The 24,671-nt window shown below is 46.3% G+C and overlaps 1 protein-coding gene and 1 long non-coding RNA gene across 4 annotated transcripts; one reads left to right on the top strand and one right to left on the bottom strand.

Moving 5' to 3' along the window:
• Positions 1-571: 571 nt before the first annotated feature.
• On the bottom strand, positions 572-24,141 carry FGF16 (fibroblast growth factor 16). 3 transcript variants are annotated; one of them, XM_083596607.1, is made up of 4 exons: positions 23,308-24,141; positions 9,209-9,312; positions 2,261-2,499; positions 572-799 (listed from the first exon to the last, which is right to left on the bottom strand). In XM_083596607.1, the coding sequence occupies exons 1-4, from the start codon at positions 23,579-23,581 to the stop codon at positions 706-708; spliced, it is 711 nt and encodes a 236-aa protein (XP_083452733.1). In that variant the 5' UTR covers positions 23,582-24,141; the 3' UTR covers positions 572-705. The 3 variants fall into 3 exon arrangements, with proteins under 3 accessions (XP_083452733.1, XP_083452732.1, XP_083452734.1); XM_083596606.1 differs by having other exon boundaries at positions 2,261-2,502; positions 23,308-24,132; XM_083596608.1 differs by lacking the exon at positions 572-799 and having other exon boundaries at positions 1,277-2,502; positions 23,308-24,128.
• Positions 11,028-17,070, top strand: LOC310754589. The gene is made up of 3 exons (XR_014543898.1): positions 11,028-11,475; positions 12,461-12,581; positions 15,189-17,070. It is a non-coding gene; the product is annotated as an uncharacterized lncRNA (long non-coding RNA).
• Positions 24,142-24,671: the final 530 nt, after the last annotated feature.

Here is a 24,671-nt window from a genome sequence, read left to right as displayed (position 1 = left end):
GGGCAGCAATTTCGTCTCCACACCTCTTTCAATTAAGTGTAAATGATTTACATTGTGACAGCATGCCAGCACCCTACTTCCACTTTTTAAGTCTTAATGTTTGGGCTGCAATTGTTGTGCTAAACCTTTGTTCAGTTCCACAAGAACAACAGATACAGGAAGTATGTGGGAGTGGCTAAACCACAAGGAAGCAACTTCAAATCAGGTTGTTGCCAAGATGCTACAGTGCAACAGAGGTAGGGGTGGGGCACATTCTAAAACCTGGAGAATTTATTAAGTGAAAGATTTCAGGATATTTGCTGAAAGGCTTTGGTTCACAGATGGATTGCTGCTCATGTAATGTGACGATCCTGAAAGTTTTGAGGGTGCAAATCAGCTTGAACAGCTGTTCAACTGTGGAGTTGACTACCTTGGAAGGTGGTGGACTCTACTTCATTGGAGGTTTTTAAGCATAACTTGGATGGCCATCTGTCAGGGATTATTTAACTGTGATTCCTGCACTGCAGGGTGTTGGACTAGATGACCCTTGGGGTGTCTGGAAGCCAGCCAGCAATAAATCACACAGAGTAAGTGAAGTTAACTCTTTATTAGAGACAAGGCCTGCTCAGGAGTGCCAGGCCTAATGAGCACAGCAACTCTTCTTGGTAGGTTTTGCCCCTATAAGGCAGTTGTGAAGACTGAAGGTCCCCGCCTTCCCACAGCTGACTAAGTCTCCTCCTCTCCTGGGTCCTTCCTGAGCAATCTGAGACAACGCCGGCGCGTCCGTCTTTGCTCCGACCTCTTCATACCTCTTCGGGTCCTGGGAGACCAGGGGAGAAGGGAGTTGGTCGCAGCAGAAGGGGGAGACCCCCTGGCTTCTTCAGCAGCCTGCCTCATCTCTGCCTCTTGGCCCCCCTCCTTTCCTGCTGATTCTGGACTGCCCTCTGCCACAGCCTCTCCCTGCTTACTAAATCCTGTTACTTCTTCAGCTCCTGACACCTCCTCCTCCCAGTCTGCTCCATCTTCTCCCTCTGACCACATACCATAGTCCCACCATCACTCCCTGGACTCTGAGCCTTCTTCCCTTGGAGGTTCCCCAGCTGGTCCCTCCCACCATTCCTCTGTGTCTAGCCAGTCCATGACAGGGTCCCTTCCATTCTATAAATGTGGGAGTATCGATCCCATTAAGAGAACAACTCATCTTGAATGCGTGTGAAGAGAAAAAAAATGTTATCTGGAGGGGCCTCATAATTAACAATGGATGTGACTGGAATAAATTAGCAAGCCACCCGCAATATATAAAGACAATTTTATTGCCGAAAAGCTCTTAAAACTCATTTCTCCCCACCCCCTTTCCTCCCTCCTATTCCAATAGGACCTTACCCTTCCTGATGAAAGTTGGGCCATAATATCTCTCATTTTAAAAATAGTAATTTTTTTTTGAAATAAATAAATATATAAAATAAATATCATATACATTTTATAAATAGATTTTTGTCCTTAGGAACAGGATTGTGTTAAGAATGTTAAGGTCCTTGACCCACCCTCCTCTGCTCCTATTCCAACAGCAGGAAACATGCACACGTGTGTGCCCACACACAACACCCCCCTCCCTCACATCCCTCTGGACCCAAGATTGCCAGATGTAAGCTTTGGTTTGGATACTCTAGATTCTGCCCTCCATTTTCCCACTATGGAAGTCTTATCAGCTAGAGCCTACAGTGAGGAGTTCTGGCCTAGCAACATAGAACAAGTCTGCTAGGGCCACCTCAAGAGAATCCAAGTGTCAAATAGGAAGAGGCCCCATCCATTCTGTGGGCCCTCTTAATAACTATTCCAAGCCTGTGAGCAGTACACACAAGTCATTGCTGTGGTCTTCTGTGGTGTGGCCACCATGGCCACGTGGCTAGGAACTGGTGCTGGCGGTGGTGGTTGTCATTTCAGAAATAATATTTTCTCCCCCGTGTCAATTTTTGCCTTCTCTTAGCCCACCAGATAAAGAGAGTAATTGAACTAATGAATGTTTTTATGTAGGGTTTTCCAAGCTTGGCTCCCACCCTGCCCCTATCCTCACCTGCCACGGGAGTAAACTCAACCTCGAGATAATACCTTTAGAAAGAAAAGAAAAGAAAACTCCAAGGAATAGGCAGTGCTTCCTCTATCTGGTATCCAGATTTGTTAAGAACGATGGAATGGCTATGGGATGGAGCATCCTGGCAGAAACCATGGAAACCCAAGTAAATATATACACAATGGCTGCTCAAGCTGCAGAGAACATCACCTGTAGTGGAAGAGATGTCTGTACATTGCAGGGATCTTAGCAGGGTCCACAGGTCTTGGTAAAAAATGAGTGAATTTTTGGTGTCTCTTAGTCCTGTATCCTTCTCTGGGAGAGCCATCTTTGTTCAAAGCAACGTAATACTGTCTCTCGGAGTCAGAGTGTTTGTAGAGGGTTGAAGCGTAAGTGTTGTACCAGTTTTCTTCAAACTGCTCACGGAAAACACACTCCCTTGTCAGCTTCTTCTGTGTGTGTAGGTGGGGTGGAAGAGGGGATCAGGGAGAGAGAGTGGGTGGGGAGAAAAAGACTTATGAAGAATAATCTACAAACATTCTGTTCACATGGGCAGCGCTGCTGGATCAACCCAAAGACCCATTTTGTTCAGCATGCCGTTTGAATATAAGAAGCAAGGTTTATAAATTCCTTTCCATCTTGGACAATGTGGTCCTACTCTGATGGTGGCTCTCCAGGGTCTCATGCTGTGTGTGTGTGTGTGTGCTTGTTTGTTTGTTGCATTTATATCCCACCTTTTTCTCCAAGGAGCTCAAGGTGGCATACATGGTTCTCCTGCTCCTCATTTAATCCTCACAACAATCCTGTGAGGTAGGTTAGGCAGAGAGGGTGTGACCGACCCCCAAGGTCACACCCAGTGAGCTTCATGGCCGAGTGGGGATTTGAACCCTGGTCTCCCAGGTCCTAATCCAACACTCTAACTACTATGCCACATTGGCTTTCAAAGTATTGCCTATACTGACTCTGCAGGGTTTCAGGCAGAAGCCTCTTCCAGCCCTACCTGGAGATGTTTGGGATTGAATCAGGGACCTTCTGCATGCAAAGCAGATGATCTACCACTGAGCTGCAGCCCCTCATCACTTGCTACCCTGGAGATGCTACCTGAGACCTTTGGCATGCAAAGTGTGGGCTCTGCCCCGAACACATGCTGCCTTGTGGAAGCTTACAAGCAGGGCAGGAAAGTGGTACCCATCCTCTGTTGTCTATCTGCAGCATGGGTGCCATAGCACATGAGATGCTCTGTATTTGTCCTTCCCCAGCAATCCCTATGTACCCCAAGTTTATAGCTGCAACCCTGTGCCTCCTTGCTTGGAAGTAAGACCCATAGAACACAGTGGGGCTGACTTTGCACATGGAGAGGTAGCATGGAAAGAAGGCCGCTATGCTAGCATCACAAGGGACTAGATGACCCTTAGGGTTTCTTTCAACTCTATAGTTTTATGATTCCATGATCCATTCTCCCTGACATTTGGATTTGTTTGAATGAATGGTTATAAATGACTTTGAATGGAGGAGCTTTCCATCAAATAAGCCCCCGAGAAACAGGAGTAGCACCTCATATGGTGTTTAGGAGAACCAAGGCTAATGGCAAATATTTGAGTAGGTGCCCTAGGGAGCAAATGATAGCAGTGGTTTAATTCCTAGGGACTTTGCTACAGAGAGAAGAGCAAAACAACCCTGGGAGGTTCCGTCTGAGCACAGGGATTCCGAGAAGCAACATAACCATGGGCTGAGGTCATGCCCCAAGGCAGTAAGGATATCCTGAGGTCACATCCCTAAAATAGTTAAGCCCAGGAATGGTTGACTGATATTGATACGATGATTCAGCTCCTTCGGAATTAGTCATCCTTTTGTGTCAATGGTACTAGCTTAATCTGAGCATGGGACTTTGACACACGAACACTGCTAGACTAGGTCCATCCAGTTCAGTTGTCTGCACTGACTGGCAGCAGCTCTCCAGGGTTTCAAGCAGGGTTCTCTCTTAGCCATATACGGAAATTCCTTGGGGGAGCAAACCTGGGATCTTCTGCAGGCAAAGCAGTTGCTTTTATCACTGAGCTATGGCCTTCCCCTTGCAAAGAGAATATCTCACGGGAGGGTCCTTTTCGATGGCTGGAGAGCAGGCTGTCCTGGAGTTGGGCACACTGTTGTAACCTAGACCAGGCTTTAATTTGTCCTGCCTGGCCACCTATTTGGGAAGAGCCTTCTATGAACAACGTGCTTAAGACAGGAGTAGAGAACATCAGGCTGTGTACATATACATATGTGTGTGTGTGTGCGCGCAAATGTGACCCCCATAATTCTCTGTCTGGCCCTTGGGATTCTTCCTAGGCTACACCTCTCACTGGTCCTTCTCCATACTTTGCTCAGCTGCTTTTGCCTACCTGAAATGTGCCCCCTGAACTATTGTTTGCCTAGATGAGAGGGATGAGTGCATTGTAGAAGTTTCTGGCTTAGGTTAAGAGTCACATCTGTTCTTCCACCCACTTAGCCTCCGGCTCTACCTATCTCTGGCATGTGGCATCCCAGAAGTTTGCCCATCAGCAATGTGGCCCTTGGATGGAAGAAAATTCCCAATCCTTGGTTTTAAGAAAACCATTCACTTGACTAGTATTCCCTTGCACAATATACTGCTGGCCATGCTACTGCCTGCCCCACAGTGTTAAGGGAATCCTTTCCACATCCTTTTCCATAAGGATCCTCTTACATGAGTAGCTGCTTTGTCCCAGGTTCAGCCCCCAGCATCTCTTGATAGGGTTGAGCATGAAATCCCAGAGAGCTCTTACCAGTAAGAGCAGAGGCATACCTAGGAGTAGGTGAAACCGGCCCTCCCTGGAGGCACAGGCTCGAGGGCACGCGTGCAAAAGTCACCTATCAGACTATAGAGTGTATGATGTATATGTGTATGGTGACGTGGCGAGATCAAACGTGGGAGAAGCTTCCCATCCTTCTCGCAGCACAAAGGCGTGTGAATGCTTTCACCCTTCCTCCTTGCCTTGCCCTTACTCCGGGATGCTTCAAGTACTAGGAGCCATTGATAGCCCTCTCCTCCTTGAATTTCTCCAGTCTTCTGTTAAAGCCATCCAAGTTGGCACCACTGCCTCCTGTGGGAGCGAGTTCCATATTCTAATAATAATAATAATAATAATAAATTATTTTATTATTTGTACCCCGCCCATCTGACTGGGTTGCCCCAGCCACTTTGGGCGGCTTCCAAAATATATGAAAACATAATAAAACATCAAACTTTTTTATTTAAACTTCCCTCTGCAGGGCTGCCTTCAGATGTCTTCTGAAGTCAGCTAGATGTTTATCCGTTTGGCATTTGATAGGAGGGCATTCCACAGAGTGGGCACCACTACTGAGAAGGCCCTCTGCCTGGTTCCCTGCAACCTCACTTCTCACAGTGAGGGAACCTCCAAAAAGCCCTCAGCGCTGGACCTCATTGTCCGGGCTGAACACAGGGGTGGAGATGCTCCTTCAGGTATACAGGGCTGAGACCATTTATGCTCTGAGTGAACAAGTACTTACTTTTATGTGTCCTGAATCTTCCAACATTCAGTCAGTGTAAAGAATATTGAGCGGGATTGGAGCTATGGCTTAACTCAGGTTAAGGCAACGAACTATGTTCCTAATTGTTTTTCGGGGTGGGGAGTGGGGAGAAGCATAGCTCAGTCATAAGCATATACTTTGCATGCAGAAGGTTCCAGATTCAATCTCCAGTGGCACCACCAGGTAGGGCTATAAATGTTTCATCTGAAGAGCTGCTGCCATGCACTGTGGACATGAGCTAAACTGAGCTAAACTGACGGTGCAAGGCAACTTGCTATTTTCCTATTTGGGGAGTGTCCTTGGATGGTGTGAGGTGCTCTGTATGGACTGTGAGCATGATAGAACTCTTGCAATGCTCTGTGACAGAAGAGGGGTTGTGGCTAGCAATCTTTATTTCAGGGAAGCTTGCTCTTTGTTACTCTCTCTCCCCCTCTCTCTCATATATATATACAAAGAGCTCAAGGTGTGGCAGTGACTAGCCCAGGGTAAACTCCAGTGAGCTTCATGGCCAAGTGGAGATTCACACCCTGGTCTCCAAGGTCCTAGTCCAACACCCTGACCACGATACTACACTGGCTCTCTACACATCTCATGGAGGATCCCGTGCCAGACAGTTGGAAAATCTGCACTGTACATGTCATACAAACTAGGCCTCTTCACCATGGCAGCCATGAGGGAGAAAGCCAATGCGTGCGGATTAGTGGCCGTGTCTGAGAACCTGCTCCTTCATAATGTGCTTCAATATCATCACACACTAGCAATGATGCAGTTGCATCTGAAAAAGTCCCAGCTCAATCCCATGGCACCTCCAACTGCAAAATGATAGCAAGTGATGTGGAAGGCTCTTGTGTCAGATCCTGGAGAGCCTCTGCCATTCAAAGCAGAACACATTGGGTTGGATGGAACTACAGCTTCCTATGTTCCAGCCTGTGCAGGATGCTGCTCTGTGTCCACCATGGTGAAAATTTGCAAATGCTGAACATTTCGGTGTTGATGGGTTATTTTATTTTGTAGAATATTTTATTGGCTTTATAATAAAATGACATTTGAACAATACCTGCAGAATGTTACATACATACATACATCAGTTACATATACCTCAGTTTCACCTTACCCCCATAAATGCCCACTGAACCACTTCCATTCCCATAGAATACCTGTTCTGCAACTACACATTGCCTGTTGACACCAGGAAGGCACCATCACTGTACTTTTTTTGGCACCTGCTAAAAACATTCTTGTTTAGACAAGCCTACCCAGATGTATAGAAAGCTGATGTGAGTTTTAATCTGTTTTTAGTGTATTGTTAACTTTTCAATAGTTTCAATTTATTGTTGTCATTCTTTCTTACTCATAATTTTACTGCTTTATCCTTTTTAGTAAACCACTTTGAGGGTCCCACACACACAATCAAGTGGTGTATATATTTTATGAAATTAATAAAATGAAAGAACATATAAGAAAGAAAATGAGCAGGAACGCTGTCAAGTAACTGAATCACTGAATGTATCGCCAAGGCTTCATTTATCTGTGACAGCCTCTCCTTAAGTACCGGTAAGTGGCTGGAGGTCTAACATTAACGTCACTTCTGTTTTACATTGCTGATATGTGGCAACCAGACCTTGTCAAAATGACTGCGTTTAGTTTGGTCTTTAAAAATATTTTGATGCTGCATTAGATGCTTAGAAAGAGCCAAATCCGAAACTTTCCCATGTCAACCCTTCAAATAGCATTGCAGTGTTGTGCCATAAAGCAGAATCCAGTAAGAATCCTGTATGTGTCAAGAGATTTTTTATGGCATGGAATCATCCAACTGGAAATCAGCATGGGGTTGGCTTTCCTGCTGAGACTGCCAAGAGAACACATCACAGAGGGGTAACTGGATACTACAATTAGTCTGAATGGACTTTGATTTGGAATTGGGATTTAAATCAGATTAGCATTATCGAGACACCCAGGTCTTATTTTCTAATCTGAGCAGGAAAGATCCATAACAAGACTGGCGAATTTCTGGTCCAAATTGTGGGCTGCTCCAAAGCAGAGCGCATCCAAGCGATAGCCAGTCTCATGTGCATGTCACAATTATAGGGGAGTGCAGAATATAGAACTTCCTAGAGTTCCATCTTCGACTTCAAAAAGTTCAAAAACTTCAAAAGTTTCTGACCCAGATGACTGGGAAGATATGCCAAAATGTGTTCACTGAAGTCTCAGAAGCCCAGAGGTGTGTCTGAACAAGATTTCCACTGGCTGTGTGTGAGGCTTTTTATAGTTCACTATAAGTAGCAAGACCAGAAGAAACTATGCAAAATAATTGTAAAACAGCAGCGGAAATTATGCAAGTGAAAAAATGTGCATCTTTATTAAATGTTCACATTTTAACTGAGGGCTCATCCAGACTTTCTTCTGTGCAATGTTTCTAGACACTTTAAAGCTCCATGCCTGAGCACTTTTTTGGGCCCCAGCCCTGTCCCTGCAAAAACCTTATCACTGAGAACCATTCTGTGGAAAGCCCGAATTGCCATTTGTTCTGATTCAGAGTTAAAATGTGGGCTTTCCTGGGGAAAGTGGCATGGGAAAAAAGAAAAAGAAAAAGTGCTTGGACACAGACCTGTGCCTAGAAAGCACAGGGCAAAATATACAGTAAGTGTGGATGAACCCTGAGTCATAAAATCAGGCTTTTCTTTGGTGGTGATCTTGAATGCAGCATTTAAATATAAGCACAAAATACCCACAGACCTGACAATGGTTTGTGTTTCATGGCTTTCCTAAACAAGATGAGAACCTCAAAAGAGACACACTATCAGTCATACTCTTGGATCTGCTTGGGTCTGCCAGAAACTCCCCAAACAAACAATGGACAGCAAATGACCAGTCAGTTTCTGGGTATAACTCAAGGCAGGCACTGGTGCTTACCTTTAAAGCAGTGGCAGGGACCTGGGTGTTTTACCACTGAGCTACAGCCCCTCCCCATATCCATGCAGGTGAAGTCTGCACAAGAGAGAGCCTTTTCTGTGTCTGCTCCCATATTGTGGAATTCCCTCCCGACAGAGGTTACGAATGGTTCCCTCCTTGTAATCGTTCTGCCAGCAAGCTAAGACCTTCTTATTTAGACAGGGCATAGAAAACGAAGGTGTGGGTGATGCTGACCACTGGTCAAATACAAATAACTTTGTAATTTATAACATTTTAAAATGTGAGCCACATTGGATCCCAATTTGGGAGAAAGGTGGGATATAAATACATTAAATAATGATAATAGTCTTCCAGATGTTGTTGAGCCATAACTCCCATCCTACTTGATCATTGACTGCCTACCTCATAGGTGGCTACCTTTAACGTGGGCTATAAGACCCTACACTTCTGTTCGCTTTTTGTGGAGCCTACTACTTCTGCAACTCATAGCTGCAGCTCATTTTCAGCACCATAATTGTGCCATGGTCACTACTCAGTTGCTGGGGATCCCAAATGCAAAAGAGTGGCTGTGGAAGTCAGAGCCACAAGAGATTGAAGTGGGTATCTTGGAAAATATCAAGGCATAATAAAACCTTAATGTTACCCACTCCAACAGTATTTGATATTCCATAAACCTGAAGGGCTAACACTTACCGATCCATACAGCTCTCCTCTCTCGTTCATCCCAAGGTAAAGTCCAGAATCCACACCGCGGATACTAACCAGCCCTACAGCCAAGCTTATAAACTCCAAAATTCCTTTGAAAAGAAATTAAAAATGGAGAGTTATTCAATACAAACAATATCACTCTTGGTGGGCATCATTACAGTAAATGAAACAATTTAAAATCTACCCAGACTTCACAACACATTTATATCATATCACAATTAAAGGGCAAATAATATCCTTTTAAAAAAATCATATTTAAAATGAACACGACTAAGTCTTAAGAATTTTAAAGGCCTGGGCAAATATAAATATTTTTGCCTGGCACCAAGTTGCCAGGAAGGCTTCTTTTGAGAAGGAGCTCCACAGCCAGGGCACCACAGCTGAAAAAGCCTTCATTCCTGAGATTGGAGAGTGTATCTCTGATAAAGACAGTACCTGGGGGAAATAAACCCTCAACAGTATACCTTAAGATGGTGTTCCTTCAGATATTTGGACCCCAAGCTATTTAGGCCTTTCAAGACAAGTGTCAGCAGCTTGATTTGGCTCTAGAAGCAAACAGGCAGCCAATGAAATTCTCTTATGACTGGTATACAAAGAAATGTAGCAGTGGTAATCAAAAGTCTGGCAGCCAGATTCTGCATCACTTGAAGCTTCCATGTCAACTTGAGGGCTGGAAGATTCCAGATAATGGATAACCATGGCTAGACTGTCTAGAAACAACCACAGTTGGTGAACCAACCAAAGCTGTGTCACTGAGTCAACCTGGGCTTCTAGTGACAAAGCTGGCACTAGGCTATGAATTTGCTGACTTTGGAGGGGTGGTGGGTGGTACAATCTGCATCAGAGCCTAGCTCACCCTAACCCTAACCCTAACCCCAAACCCAAAGCACATATATCCACAGTGCCTCTACCTTAATAGTATTCAGCTTCAATTTATTGGCCTGCTTTCAGCCCATTCCCACATTCAGTTACTGGTTCAGCACCTTCACAGTCCCACCTGTCAAGGAGAAATTGAGCTGGATATTTGCGGCACCTCTCCCCAAATCCTCAGGTGATTTTACTCTGTGACTTCATACAGATGTTAGGGAGTAGGGTGGGAGGAGAGAGTGCCATAACATAACACAAGTGCCATAGGATTCAGCAGAGATCCTCCAATACTGCCTTCTCAAACCACCATTGCAGGTAGGATCAGAACCATCATATCATCATGCCCCCAACCCCATCCCACAGAACTGGTCCAGAAAGGTTCAGTGGCTGACGGTATCTCAAGCCGCTGAAATCAAGGAGAATCGACACATCCTCATCCTCCCCCTCCTGCTCCTGGTTTCCCTTCTGATCAAGATCATCTATCAGAGAAACCAAGCCTGAGTGACAAAATGTGGTCTGAAGCCAGTACAAAACGGGTCAGTATAATCCATTTCTTCCAGCAGTACTTGGAGAAGCTTTATTAAAGAGAGTTTGTGGATATAAAAATATCGTGTGGATTAGGGTGGTGGTGGAACCAACCTTTCATATGAAAAACTGAACAGTTTGGGAAAATACCACAAAGAGGGAATACATTAAGTCACAAATGCAATAATTAAAGTCACAAATATAATAAGAGGAACAATCTGTTTTTATGCTATGCAGAGTAACCTAAAAATTAGTAAGAATTGCACAAATGCGTAAAAGCAGATTATTAAGCTGCTATGGGCCAGTTCAACAGAGGACTATGAATGAAGTTCCACAAGGATGAAACCTTCTGAGTGACCACAGCAGCCAGCAATTCCTAAGTCACTACAGTCACTCACCTCCTATCAACCCTCTCTTGGCTCTGCCTGCTAGAGTCCTCTCCCTCCCTGGAATAGCACCCCACTTCTTGGACTCAGAGCTGCTGAGAGAACAAGGAAGGCCCGTAAATTGTTTTCCATGTTCCTCTCTACTACTCAAAAACCAGGAAAAAGGCAGGCAGTTACATAGTGAGGGAGAATGAGTAGAAGCAGTTCAGAAAGAACATTGGAAGGGGGCTTTCCACAGGTGTTTGTAGCAGCTGTTGGAAACATTAGCTGGTACTGTCAGCCAGAGGCTTCTCAACAAGCGGAACCAAACTTCTTCGCATATGACTTTAGCTGGTCTAATGTGGAGGTGTGAGCTGAGCTGGGCTGCGAAAGGGGTGGGCCCTCTGCCTTGCCCCCAACCTGTTCTTCTGCTTGTTACTACTGATGCCAGAATGACGCTGACCTTGATGGTGAATCCTGCGGACCTCCCTCTTGGTAAGTGCTGCCTCTGTTTTCCTCCCTGTCTCCCTTGATTTTAAAATGCAGGGAAGTGGGTAAGTAGTCCCTTAGCTTCCCCCTCCCCCGTTTCCCTTTCCCCATTTCCTTCTAGGGCCAGGAGGAGAGGGGTGTGTTGCTGCCATGTTGTGTCAGGCAGCTGTAGCTGCATCATGAGCCAGTTGCCCAAATTGGATGGCTTTAACAGAAGAGTGAACAAATTCATGGAGGAGAGGGCTATCAATGGCTCCTAGTACTTGAAGCATCCAGAGTGAGAGCGAGGCAATAAGTTTCTAAGCAGAGGTTGGATGGCCATCTGTTGGGGATTCCTTAGCTGTGATTACTGCACAGGTTCGACTAGATGACCCTTGGAACCCCTTCCAACACTACAATTCTATGGACCCCAAAGGTGGGGTCCATGTAATCATAGCAGTAAATTATTCAATGTAGGGAACAGCTCTGGGGCAGCCCAGAGCAGCAGGTCCAGTCTCATTCCTACCACTAAAGTAGGGTTTTCCAAACTTGGGTCTCCAGCTGTTTTTGGACTACAACTCCCATCATCTCTGATCACTGGTCCTGCTAGCTAGGGGTGATGGGAGTTGTAGTCCAAAAATAGCTGGAGACCCAGGTTTGGGAAACCCTGCACTTACCTCCTTCGGTACAGCCAGGACAGCTGTAGCTCCATCAGACATGAGGCTATTTGGTGTGGTAGGCCAGAAAGACACATGGCAGTGAGGAGGTCAGAACTGCTACTTTTTCATGGAGGCCTTAAGGGGCCTCCAAATCAGGAACCCCAAATTGCAGCTAACAGCACACAGAGAGGTTGTATTCAACAGCAAGGGAACAGGCTAGGCAGAGAAGAGCAGTGAGAGTCACATGGTTCCTCCCATTTATTAATAGAGCCTCTAGAATGTCCATCCAACCCTTCACAAGCACACTTGACCCACCCTGGTTGGGTTACATCACTTACATGCTTTTTTGCTAGCTCTAAGATTCTCAAAGTACTACTTGGAAGAACCATTCATTGCTCAGTCACTCATGAGCTCACAAGGCATACTAGCAAGACTTCAAGTGCAAGGACGATGTCATGGCTATACATAGAACAGGTATGTCATCGTGACTGCCTTGCTGCACTCCATGTTCATTATAGTATCACCTTGTTGCTTGAGCCTGCACATGCCCTACTTATTCATTTTAAATACATCACTCTCCAGAAAAGAAGGTTTTCATGCTTCTGGCTCCAGAAGTTGCACTGAGAGAAACACTTGGAGCTTTGCCTTGCGTACATACCCTACACTGCATTTGGTTTGAGCTGTATTGCTTCAACTCTGTTGTACCCAACCACAAATCCCAAGTGGCTAGTGTTCCATGTGACACAAACACCTTCCACAACCTTAAATGCCTGGAGCACTTTTGGTACTGTTTATAAAGCTTGTCCTTCGTGTAAAATACGTTTAAGTACATGGAAGGATGGGTGTGTATTCACACATGCTAAGATGCATCTCTTTAAAAAGGACACATCCCCCCCACCCCGGAAATTATTGTTGGCAATGCTATGGTGCTGAGCGAACATTCTACATTGAATTTCTCCTGCCTTAGAAGGATAGGAAGAAATGAAAGTCCTCTTCATGCCTTCCAGAGAACATGGCACATGGAACTAAAGTATGGAGAGAGAACATACACATGCTGCCCCACTGTACTAACATCCTCAGATGCACCAAGCACACCTACTCAAGCCTGACCATCCCGTATTGCCTGAGACAGTCTCAGGGAGGTTATGTTGGCCAAATGCATTCAGAAACTTCCTTGTGATCAGGACACCTAACAAGGTAAGGTTTCCTCATCACACCAGGATGCTTTTTAGTGCATTAACTAAAGTGAATACCACTTTAGCAAGGCTGAATGTGCTCAGAGGAAGAGTTGAGTCAGGGAGTGGCCACTATTGTGGGCAATTAGCCTATTTTAGCCTGTATTACCTCACAACAGCTAGGACCATGCCTGTTGCTTCCTTTTTGTAGGCTGCTGAGCCTCTTGGAAACAGCTTGGTGGTGAAGTTATTGTGTGCATGTATTTGAAACAATGAGTGGTGTGAAGTTACTGAAAATTAGAACTTTCTGCCTGTTTATGGTGTTTTTGTTGTTATAAGGGCCTGCAATTATTTTTATGGCACCTATTTGAAGAAGACCATGGTGAAAACTGAGGTGGTGAAGACACAGCTATATCTAGCTTAAGATAGAAAGAGGATGTTGCTTCAACCAAGAACATTAAAAAAACCAAATCTCTCCCTGCTATGAACACAAACTGAGGTTGGCATGCTTATCAAAATTTGAAGGGGATGGACGGACACTGCACTCAGATGTTTACTGTTTCCTTTCAGTTTTATGACAGTGATTTAATTTATGTATGAATATCCTTGCACATATGATTTAGATACCATAATATTAATGGAGGTATTGCTGGATCTTGTGGGCAGCCGCTACACAGAGTGCAGTTGTGATTTGTCGTTCTGGAGGGACAAGCTTGTCTTGGACTTCCTTGAGTGGGAGTGGACCTCTCTATTATCAAGAGCAATCTGGGCAAGTTCCTCATCCATGGTGCCTGGGCAAGCTACATCCACTTTGCCACTGATGGTGGGCTCAAGAGACCCACCATTTGCACCATGGCCCACTACTCAAGGATGCCAGCCAGCGCAACATCTGGCTGAACTGTCTTAACAATGGGCATTATGTGTGTTTTATGTGTATTTTAATGAATTGAATTGAATGAAAGATTATAAGTCATGGGGTGTGGAGCATGTGCGTATGAACTTAACAGCACTGAGCTTATTGTTCTTAGTTGCTATTTTGTTAATGCTGTTAATATTGTTTTATGGGTGATAAATGCCATAAAGGTAAAGGGACCCCTGACCATTAGGTCCAGTTGTGACCGACTCTGGGGTTGCAGCGCTCATCTTGCTTTGTTGACCGAGGGAGCCGGCCTACAGCTTCAGGGTCATGTGGCCAGCATGACTAAGCCGCTTCTGGCAAACCAGAGCAGCGCACGGAAACACCGTTTACCTCCCCACTGGAGCAGTACCTATTTATCTACTTGCACTTCTGACGTGCTTTCGAACTGCTAGGTTGGCAGGACCAGGGACCAGGCAACGGGAGCTCACCCCGTCGCAGGGATTTGAACTGCCGCCCTTCTGATTGGCAAGTCCTAGGCTCTGTGGTTTAACCCACAGCGCCACCAGCTATAAATGCTATATTGATTTGTTAATCATAATTGCTTGTAAGCTGCTTCGGGATTCATTTCAATGAAAAACAGCATAAAAATACAATAAATAAATCAAAATCAATCGTTCATGTTTAAGAATTATATGTCATTTGCCTTCAGAGACCCCTTAATAAAGGCATTAATCATTATTATACTATTAATTATTATTTATATGCTGACAGGGACAGAAGGCAGTTTACAGATAAAACAGGAACAGCTAAAACATTTGGCAAACAGAAGAACATTAAGATCACATATCAAAAACAGTTACATGTTCACTTGATTGACACTAACACCTTACATTTAAAGACTTGTGATACCACTAGAAACAGTCATGGCTTCAACTAAAGAATTCTGGGAGCTGTAGTTTGTCAAGGGTGCTGAGAGTTGTTAGTAGATAACACCCCGCCCCCTTATTCCCCTCCTGGAACAGTTTAACCACCAACCCTTCTTTGCAGGAAACTCTAGAAATTGCAGCTCTGTGTCTTGGCTAGGGCTGATTGGAGCTGTAGTAAAGAGGCTGGCAAAAGCTGCAATATAACCTCAAAAAATTGGACATCTGAGGAGCATGCTTCAGATTTTAAAGAAAGAATGACGGCAATGCAAATCCAACCAAGGTGTCTGGGAAAGAATTTTGCCATTATCTAGCTCAATTTGCAAGGGAAGCCTCCAACACCCATGTTTCACCAGTACTGGGAGTGGCTGTTGGGACTCAGTCAAGAATTCACTTTCTGCTTGCAAGGGGGAGTTTTCTGTGGCCAAACATGATTTGTTTTTCCAGCTCTTGTCTTCTCTTCTGTGGTGGAGATATTCATTCCACTCACTCTTTTGAGCCTCTCCAGATCACATTCTGTGAGATTTGACTGGAATTTCTGATGTCTGAAAAGCTGAATTATCTTTGAACTTCCATTGGAGCAGGGCAGCCTGCCAGTCATTGTTATACTACTAAAACAATTGTTTAAGGATTACTTCAGCTGCCTGCACCTGTCTCTCCTCGTACAGCCATATCCACGGGCAAGGGGGCTTCAGAACAATGTTGCATGTTGTACTAGTATCTGCAAATCTAAATTTTCAGCTAAATCTCTCTCTCGCACCCCCCAACTGCCCCCCAGGCAACTGTTTGGAAACAGGTGCACTGGGTGTCCATGTCAAAGCCTGCAAAATCTCAGGAGAGCTTCAACAGCAGCAAAGAGTATACCCAACACACACTAGCACACACAAAGCCCTGCTGAGCAGGCAGAATTGCTGCTCATGTTTTGGGGGATCAGGGTCTGTGGTGGGCAAGGAAAGCAGTTTTCAAACATTTTGGACCAGCTACACACTCCCTGGCACAATTCGCTCAAGGCACCCACCACAAGGCCTCTTGTTGCAACAGTATCTACTGCTCCAAATACTCATAGCCATTGAGTCCTATTGATAATGTACCACAGACGATCACAACTGCAATGGTAAATTGTCATTTTGGTGAATATAAACTGGGGAGGGGAATCTCAGGCCCATTCTCAAGGGAATGCAGGCTTCTCTATCTAGCCCATGAGACTTTCCAGAGGCCATGCTCTTTGCCTAACACTGCTTTGGGCCTCTCTCGAGCAATTTTGACTGCTGAACCATGTATTTGAACCACAATAGTGAGAACATAAGATGAGCCTGCTAGATCAGGTGGGTGGCCTATCTAGTCCAGTATCCTGCAATCACACTGGCCAACCAAGATGCCAAGGTCCCTGATTGGGAAATCAGGGAGCAAGATTCAAGCCCAAGAGCCCTCTCCTCTCCTGTGATTTCCAGCAGCCACTGTTCAGAAGCATTACCGCCTCCAAATGTATGGAGGCACAGCATAGCTCCCATAATCACGTAGCCACCATTAGTCCCCTCCTCCATGAATTTGTCCAATAATGCATCAGTTGAGGTGGATTGTGGTAATGAGTGCATAAGAAACCTCTGACTTTTGCATGCCTGGAATGTAGCCTTCGACACAAAGGCAAGAGTCACGTCTATTGTTTCTGCCCGCCCCCTTGCTTGCATGCGGCTCCCAGAAAGTTTTCCATTGGGGCACAGGAGGATGCATGGGGAAGTGGGAAGTGGGGTGGGGAATTGCACCCCCTGTCTCATTTCTTATAAGAAAAGCCCTGCTGGATCAGGCCAGTGGCCCATCTAGGCCAGCATCCTCTTTCCACAGTGGCCAACCAGATGCTCCCGAAAGGAAGCCCACAAGCAGGAACTGAGGAACCAAGCACAAGAGGCCTCTCCCTTCCTGCAGTTTCCAGCAACTGGTATTCAGAAGCATTGCTGCCTCCAGGTGTAGAGGCACAGCATGACCAACGTGTCTAGTAGCCATTGATTGTCTTTTCCCTCTTCAATGAGTCTGAATGGAACTCTGAGTACCAGTGGCGTAGCGTGGGGGGTGCAGGGGGGGCCGGCCGCACCGGGTGCAACATCTGGGGGTTAGGGTTAGGGGGCACAAATCCATGGGTTAAGGGGCGCAAATCCACGGGTTAGGGGGCGCAAATTACTTGCCTTGCCCCGGGTGCTGACAACCCACGCTACGCCACTGCTGAGTACTAGTCTGGATCCAACCCATCCTGTATGTAAGGTGAGCCTCCCAAAGTATGTGTGACTGTGCTGTGTGTGTGTGTGTGTGTGTGTGTGTGTGTGTACACCATATATATAGTAAATTTCGTTGCAAGCTTCCCATTTCACCTACAAAGAAGGCTGACCCTGCTGTGCAAAAGGTGAGGGAGTGACCTGCTTCAGGAGACATCAATGAGGGCAGAGCAGAGCAGGCAAAGGCAAGAACTGGTGTCTGATTGATGCAGCAAAACTTTGCTGCAGTGTTTGCCCTAGCAGGGTGCTGCTGCCACTGGACACTATACTGCCTACAAACTACATATTCCAAAGCCTCTAGTAGTCTAAATACTTAATGAACCATCCTGCTTTCAGTTTCTAAAATAAAAGTATGAAAAACTGGAACATTAAACAGCAAGTCAAGTACCCCCCCTTTTTAAGGAGAACTAAGGTAAATTGCTTTATCTGAATAATATGCTTTATTTCTTTTTTTACTTTGGTCATTTCCACTATGAAACTGATGGATGGGATTTTTAAAAGGGGGTACTAAGAAGTAAGAGTGACTACTTTTCCAGCTCTACTTGCACATGGAAAAGTGTTGTAATTCAATTCCCATCATCCCCAGCAATTCCCATCATCCCCAGCCAGCACAGCTAGAAGATACTGAGGCTGATGTGAGCATGGCTCCTTTGGCTGTGACTCATGGGAGTTGTAGTCCAAAGCATCTGGAAGGCATCAGGTTGGAGAAGGCTCTTGAAATGGCTCTTAACATCATTGTACACATTTTGTCACGCTGAGGCAATGGACTGCTGGGATTTGCTGTAAACGCAGATACTTGTATTTTGCTTACAAAAGAGATCAGATCCAATCCCTGGCATCTCCAGGTAGAGACTGGGAAAGAACACTGTTTGGGTCCCTGCCAGTCAATGTAGATAGACAGATAAAAGTCTGGCTTGATGGAAGTATGAAGGTACCTACCATTCAAGAAATGCAATATGGCTTGGGGACAGTTCAGCTCCGACTCAGCTCTTGACAAAGCACAGACACTGGGACCATAACAGTACACTTTGGAGGTACAGTCAATTTGTGCATCTGCAGCCTAGGTTGCCAGACCTTAAATGCTTCTTCTAGAGCAGCCCCTTCACGAACCTTCTGAGGATGCCCTGAAGTAAGAACTACAGCCTTTAGCCCAAAATTGCACCACTGTTATGTGGCCATAGCAGTGATACAGGATATATGGCCCTCCCAATATTGCTGGACTCCAACTCCCATAACTCCTAGCCAGCATGGCCAATAGGCAGGGGGAACACAGGAATATTTAGCTCAGTACTGTCCACACTAGCTGGCAGTGGTTCTTTCAGGGTTTCAGACAGAGGACTCTCCTGCCCCTACCTGGAGATGCCAGGGACTGAGTCTGGGACCTTCTGCAAGTAAAGCAGATGCTCTACTACTGAGCTATGACCCTTCCCACAGACAGTACTAGTCCAGCATTGTCCAGAGGGGCCACAGGCTCCTCACTGCTGGTCTACAGTTAAATGAACATCACGGGTTGTGACGTTGTGCTGGGACAGTGATTTGCAAATGGTTAGGTGAAGCCTCAAAGGTTATCACAGGCTGTTGGAAAGCTGTAAGAAGTTCCAAATGAATTCAGTACTGGTTTGAAGTTTTGCAGGTAGTTAGGCAAGAGAGGGCAGTGGGATTTTAGCCTACAGGACTTGAGCCAGTGAGACTATGCATTTTACATCTCTGTTATCCTCCTACCTTCTGCTGATGGTTTCTCAGCTGCTAAGAGAATAAGATAGTGGTGTATGAGAAGTTATGCTTGGGCTGGTTAGCACTTCAAGCATTCTTGGGTGCTTGACCATGTCAATAATAATAATGAAGGGACACATGGTTATTTTGCAATACATAGCCTTCTTTCCCTCCCTGTTGCCAACTGGGCTATCTGCAGCAGTGGTTTTCCATCTGTGTTTGGGATTCCTCAGAAGCGTACCAGGTATTCCTCCATGAGAAGACCTCCCTTCCACTTTTCAGCAGAGAAGTGTTAGGTGTTCACACAGAGCAAAAGTGAGGGCCAACACTGAATGGACTGCACACACTAGGACTCTTCCCATAATCCTCTGTACCAGGATTCAAAGTGGAAAGGGGTCTCAACAGCTTGCTCAGCTTTCACCAACCTGGTGCCCTCCAAATGTTTTGAACTACAATTTCCCATTAGCACCAGCCAGCACAGCTATGGAGGATAGGGCTGGTGGGAGTTGTACACAACAACATCTGGAAAGCACCTAATTTGCCAAGATTGAGCTAGAAAATTTGAAAGCTCCTGGTCCACAGAACCCATCACCACCACCCTTCCTTGCATCAAGTCTTGATGAGATCAGATTATCTTTCTTCTGGGATGAATGGATGTGGGACAGCATGCACATCATATGGATTTCACCTGACCTTCTTCAACTTGTTGAAGCAGGCTCCTGTTCTAGCCCTCCCACCCAGAAGTGGCTACAGATCTGCCTTCTTTGCAATGCTTCAGGATACTACCCTGACTCTTATTCAGAGTACTAGGCAATCAGTATCCAGACACAAATGATTCTCCATGTAAGTTTCCCTTAATACTAAGTAAAGTAACAATACCTGAGGGGTAGTAATAAGCAATGGCAGATCCATAGTATTGAATATATGAAGTTGCCTGGCAATTCTCATGGTTCAGTACCATGTACTTCAACAACCAGCATCTCTCAGTGACTACTTTGGGACATTATGCGTGCAAAGTGGGTGTGCTCTGCTATGGAGTTATAAGCCTTCTCTCTAAAGAAACAGAGTCTGTCTCTCTGCACACAAGATTTGAACTCACAACTCTGCAGTAGCCAATAAAAACAGTAGTCATACAAAAGCCCACCTAGAATAGCATCTTGTTCCCATCACGGCCAACCTGATGCCTATGGGATGTCCCCTGAGTAGGCCATGAACACAACAGCATTCTCCCCACTTATGTTCCCCAGAGGCTTAATGCTTCTGATCTTGGTAGCCATGTCCATCATAACTAGTAGCCATTGATAGCCTTAACCTCTGAGAATTTGCCCAAACGCCTTTTAAAGCAATCCAAGTTGGTGGGCATTGCTACATCTCCCAAATCACCATGCTTAACTTCTTGGAGTCCATTTTCTTAACTCACAGCCCAGGTCTTCCTCAGTGACAGCCAGCTAGCTAGCCTCAGTGATCCAGCTTCAAATGTGTTCTGCACTCTAAGGACGTAAGAAAAGGCCTGCCGGTTCTGAGATCCAGCACCCTGTTCTCAACATTGGGCAGCAAGATGGCTATGGAAAGTTCATGAGGCAGAAATGAAGATAACAACCCTCTTCATTTGTTTATGCTAAGCATCTGCTTCTAAACATGGAGGTTCCAGTCTCCAGCTCAAAACATTTGTTGAGCTCCTCCCCACTTGCTTAATTCTTATAAAATAAGAGTGAAAGGCCACTTGAAGCCTGAATGCAAGCTACAAACTTCAGAATTTAATTGCTCATGATTGGCTGAGGGCAAAAACTTAATACAGCATGCCAGGTCTCTGAGGTGCTGAGTTTCTCGGGCCTAGAGTTCAAGCCAACTTGATCTGCACCTGAGGATTCCAGTTTGATTCCTCCCCCCTGAGGCTCTGCCCTCCAATTACAACAAATAACTATTTATTTTACATTGCCTTTGGGAGAAGCCTGGAGCAGAAATCTATAATATTTTATATCAGAAGCCTGGTCTCATTTACATAGCTGGATGCCAACTGCTTGAAACACTTGTGGAATGCTAATGTTTCGATTTATTGAATGCACCATACAGTTAACTCTTCAAACTCAGCTTGCAAACCAAATGAAAAAGAGGGTTGCTGTCACTGAACAAAGGGAAGGTTTTCTTCTTTATTTCTAAACTCTGGCTAGCTGCTCTAGACTCTTACATGCCAATCCTTGGCAGAAAACCTAATATAGTTCACTGAAGGTTCCTCTCGCAGTTTATTGACCTGCAGCTGTAGAAAATCCATAGCTTGTTTAGAAATTGTGTGTGTTTGTATGCAGGTGCTAGTAGTAGCCAGGTTGGGCCAAAGCTAGCTGAGGTGTACACAGCATTTCTTCTACCCATCTCCTTCCTAGGGACAGGGAAATTATATTATGTCTTTCAGGACCTAATTAAACAAGGTTTGTCTGTGCCTATTAGTACCTTTCACTGATCTGGTTAGGGCTTTGCTTGTTGATTCAACCAAGCAGATACCATTTATAGTAAGGCTGACATCCTGTACACATTTACTTGGGAGTAACCACCATTCAGCTTGGTGGGTGGTGGACAGGGCCGTAAGACTTTTTTCTTTTACCCTAATCAACTCATATATTTTTAAATTTCTTGCAGAACACGAGTGTGTAACAAGACAAAGAGAACAAAACTGGTTTCACTGCAGACATCTTAACAGGGTAGGGGTGGTGCTCACAGCTATCCCAGGATTCCAGACTTGCTGGATGCATGGCTGAAGTCTCCATGTTGAACCTTCTTGAGAGTCCCTGCAAGACACCTGTGGTTCTCAGACCCCACTCCTTTCTCTGCACCTCACTTTCTTCTTTGCATTTTTAAAAATGATTATTAAGCATTCCCAGCATTCAGTGAACCAAGGACAGGGTTCTGAAGTCTGCATATTTTGCCAAATAAAAGTTACCAAGCTCTGATCACATTCCTACTATCACGAAACTTCATTTCATATGAAGGATGTATAAAGTTATGAAACTATTTTTAGTTGGTTTGGTTCCACATTTTATTCATGCTTCAAATTCCCTTTGCAGCACAACCCTACACACATATTGCTCAGAAGTAAGCCCGAGTGCATCAAATGGTGCTTACTTCCATGCAAACAGGTATAGGGTTGCGACCTTAATGACTAGGTATGAGAGGGAGGAAGAGAAGTGCCTAGTCTAAAATTGTGCAAAGGGTGGGTTTTCCAAAAGCACCTGACTGTCTCTTCTCTGCTTTCCAAGCTTATGTTATGAATTATCTTATTAATACTACAGCTACAAGTTTGTCACGGCCTTTGGCTAGAACAATAAACTTATGAACTGATGTTTTCTGTTCTGCTTTCCAAACTACCCTATTGTAAGCTGCATGGGCCTGTGTGTGTGTGTGTGTGTGTGTAAAACATGTTCCTAGCCTGCTTCTCTTTGGTTCTAGTTTTGTTTTTGTTGGTTGCTTTTTTTTTAAAGAGCTTGCTTTTTAAAGTATTTTTTGTGCACCTGCAAAACGGTTTAGCAGTGGGAGAATAGGAAATTGAAAATTAACATGCTGGCATTTCAGGGGAGTGAGCGCATTTATTTAGCATTCTAATTATATCCATGCTCGGGATGATTTATATTACTAGTGTAATTAGTTCTGTATGTGGGACAAGGCGGCGGGGCACTTTGAACAAGTTCATAAAGGCAGCTCTCCGCGGCTATTGTGACTGCGCGAGAGATCCGGCAGAGCAAAAAAGGACACCTGCTTTCGAGACGGGGGTGGGGACGCTAGTGGGAAGGGAACGGGAGACTCCTCCACCAACACGGTGCGGTGGGGTGGAACAGAGAGGGAGAGAGAGGGGAGATTCCAATCAGGGGGTCTTTCGGTTCAGGGACCGAGAGAGAAGAAAGAGTTTGGGAGAAGGAAAGGCGACCACGTGGCTTGGACGCGAACCAAAGCACAGAGGCTGTAAACAGGGGACGCAAGGTTGCTCCACAGAGCGCAAAGGCGGGCGTACGTTCCCACGCGGCGGGTAGGGGCTACATGCCCCCCCCCCGCCAGCGGGCGCCCCTCTCGAGCTGCTGCCAATGCCCTCTCCCCACCTTGCGCCTACTGCCCCTCCATGCTCAACCGCTTTTTCTTCCCAAGCTAACTCGCCCTACAACTTTGAGGGGAAACGGAGCTAAAGGTTCTGCCGCTGCTGTCGCTGCTTTTGTTTAGCGCTCAGCGCCGCCGCGCACGCCTCTTCCCAGCCCCGCTGCCACCCCGCCCGCGGCTTACCGAAGCGGCTGTGGTCCTGGCGGGTGCCGTGCACGGTGCCGTTGGGGAAGATCTCCAGGTGGAACCCGGTCCGGCAGTAGAGCTGCCTCCGTCGGAGGATGCCTTTCAGGTGGGCGAAGTCAGTGGGAGAGCCCCGCTGCAGCCGCCCCTCGATCTGCCCCAGGCGCTCGTTTAAAAAGCCCGGCGAGTCGGCGAGCGCCACGCTCCCAAGTGTCGAGGAGAATCCGTGCAAATCCAAATCGAGGGAGCCCAGGAAGCCGCCGACCTCGGCCATGGCCACCGCGGGGGCGCAAAGCCCGGAGGAGACAGCAGGGAAGCCCGAACGTAGTAGCGAACGAGCCACGCGAGCTCCGGGTCCAGCGGAGGGCAGTAGCTCTTGCCCTCTCGGAGGCTGCGATTCCTCCGGCGTCGCCGCCGCTCTCTTGCGCTTGCTAGCTCCCCAGCTCAAGCCGCCTGCGCCGGCTCGCCTGGTCCAGCGCGTCCCCCCCTGCTTCTCCTCCTCCACCTCCTCGTCCTGCCGCCTTTCATAGCTGCTGGATCTGTCCGGCGATCCGATGCAAACTGGACTTTATATACGTACACACACACTCCCCTTACATTGACATATTGGATATTTAAATGCAAGCCACACCTCACTGGCATACCCCCTTGGCAGTTGCCCCGGTCCCCCCTGCTCCCTGCGCCTCTTCTGCGATCCATTTGGCTCTTTTGCGGGGCGGGGGGAGGGAAGAGAACGTTTCACTCCCTCCTTTATTATTCTTTAAAAAAGAAAAAAGAAAAGGAAGGAAGCCGCGCCACAATGCAGCGAGCCAAGCGAGCTTTTTTGGCAGGTCCTTTCCCGAGCGCTGATGATGAAACTTCGTGCGCGGGGGATGCGAAAGGCGTCGAGCTCGCTTGAGCCAGGCGACCCCAAGACCAGCCTCGCTTTGGCCAGTCGCCTGCCTGCCTCGGATCGTGGCTTCAGTTCTGACAGGCTCTCGGTGGAACAAAGTAGTTGCCCTTTGCAAAAGGCAACGGAAGCTGAACCACGGGCTGGTTTGGTTTTTCTCCCCCCCCCAACTTTTTTTTTACAGCAGAGCCCAACACTCGGCGCCTGCTTCGGAGTGCCGCCGGGATACCCTCTCCCGGGGTCCCCTGAAAGCGCTTCTTGTGGGCGACAACCCCAGAAGCAGACGGCAGATCTCCCTTTCCATCTCGAGTTTGCACCGTGCGTTCCGCGGCTGTTTCTCTCTCCCCTCCCCTCCTCCTCTTTGTATCCCTAGGAGGCAAAAGGAACCTGCTGCACTGAATTCTTTTTCCCCCTCCCCACCTTTGGGAAGCACACTGCCAAACACATTTTGGGATCTATTGAGGGAGGGGGAAAC

The sequence above is a fragment of the Podarcis filfolensis genome (assembly GCF_964270895.1).
Source record: "Podarcis filfolensis genome assembly, chromosome: Z".
Classification (NCBI taxonomy): Eukaryota; Metazoa; Chordata; class Lepidosauria; order Squamata; family Lacertidae; genus Podarcis; species Podarcis filfolensis.
Note: the sequence above shows the minus strand (reverse complement) of the source record. Positions and strands in the feature narration are given on the sequence as shown.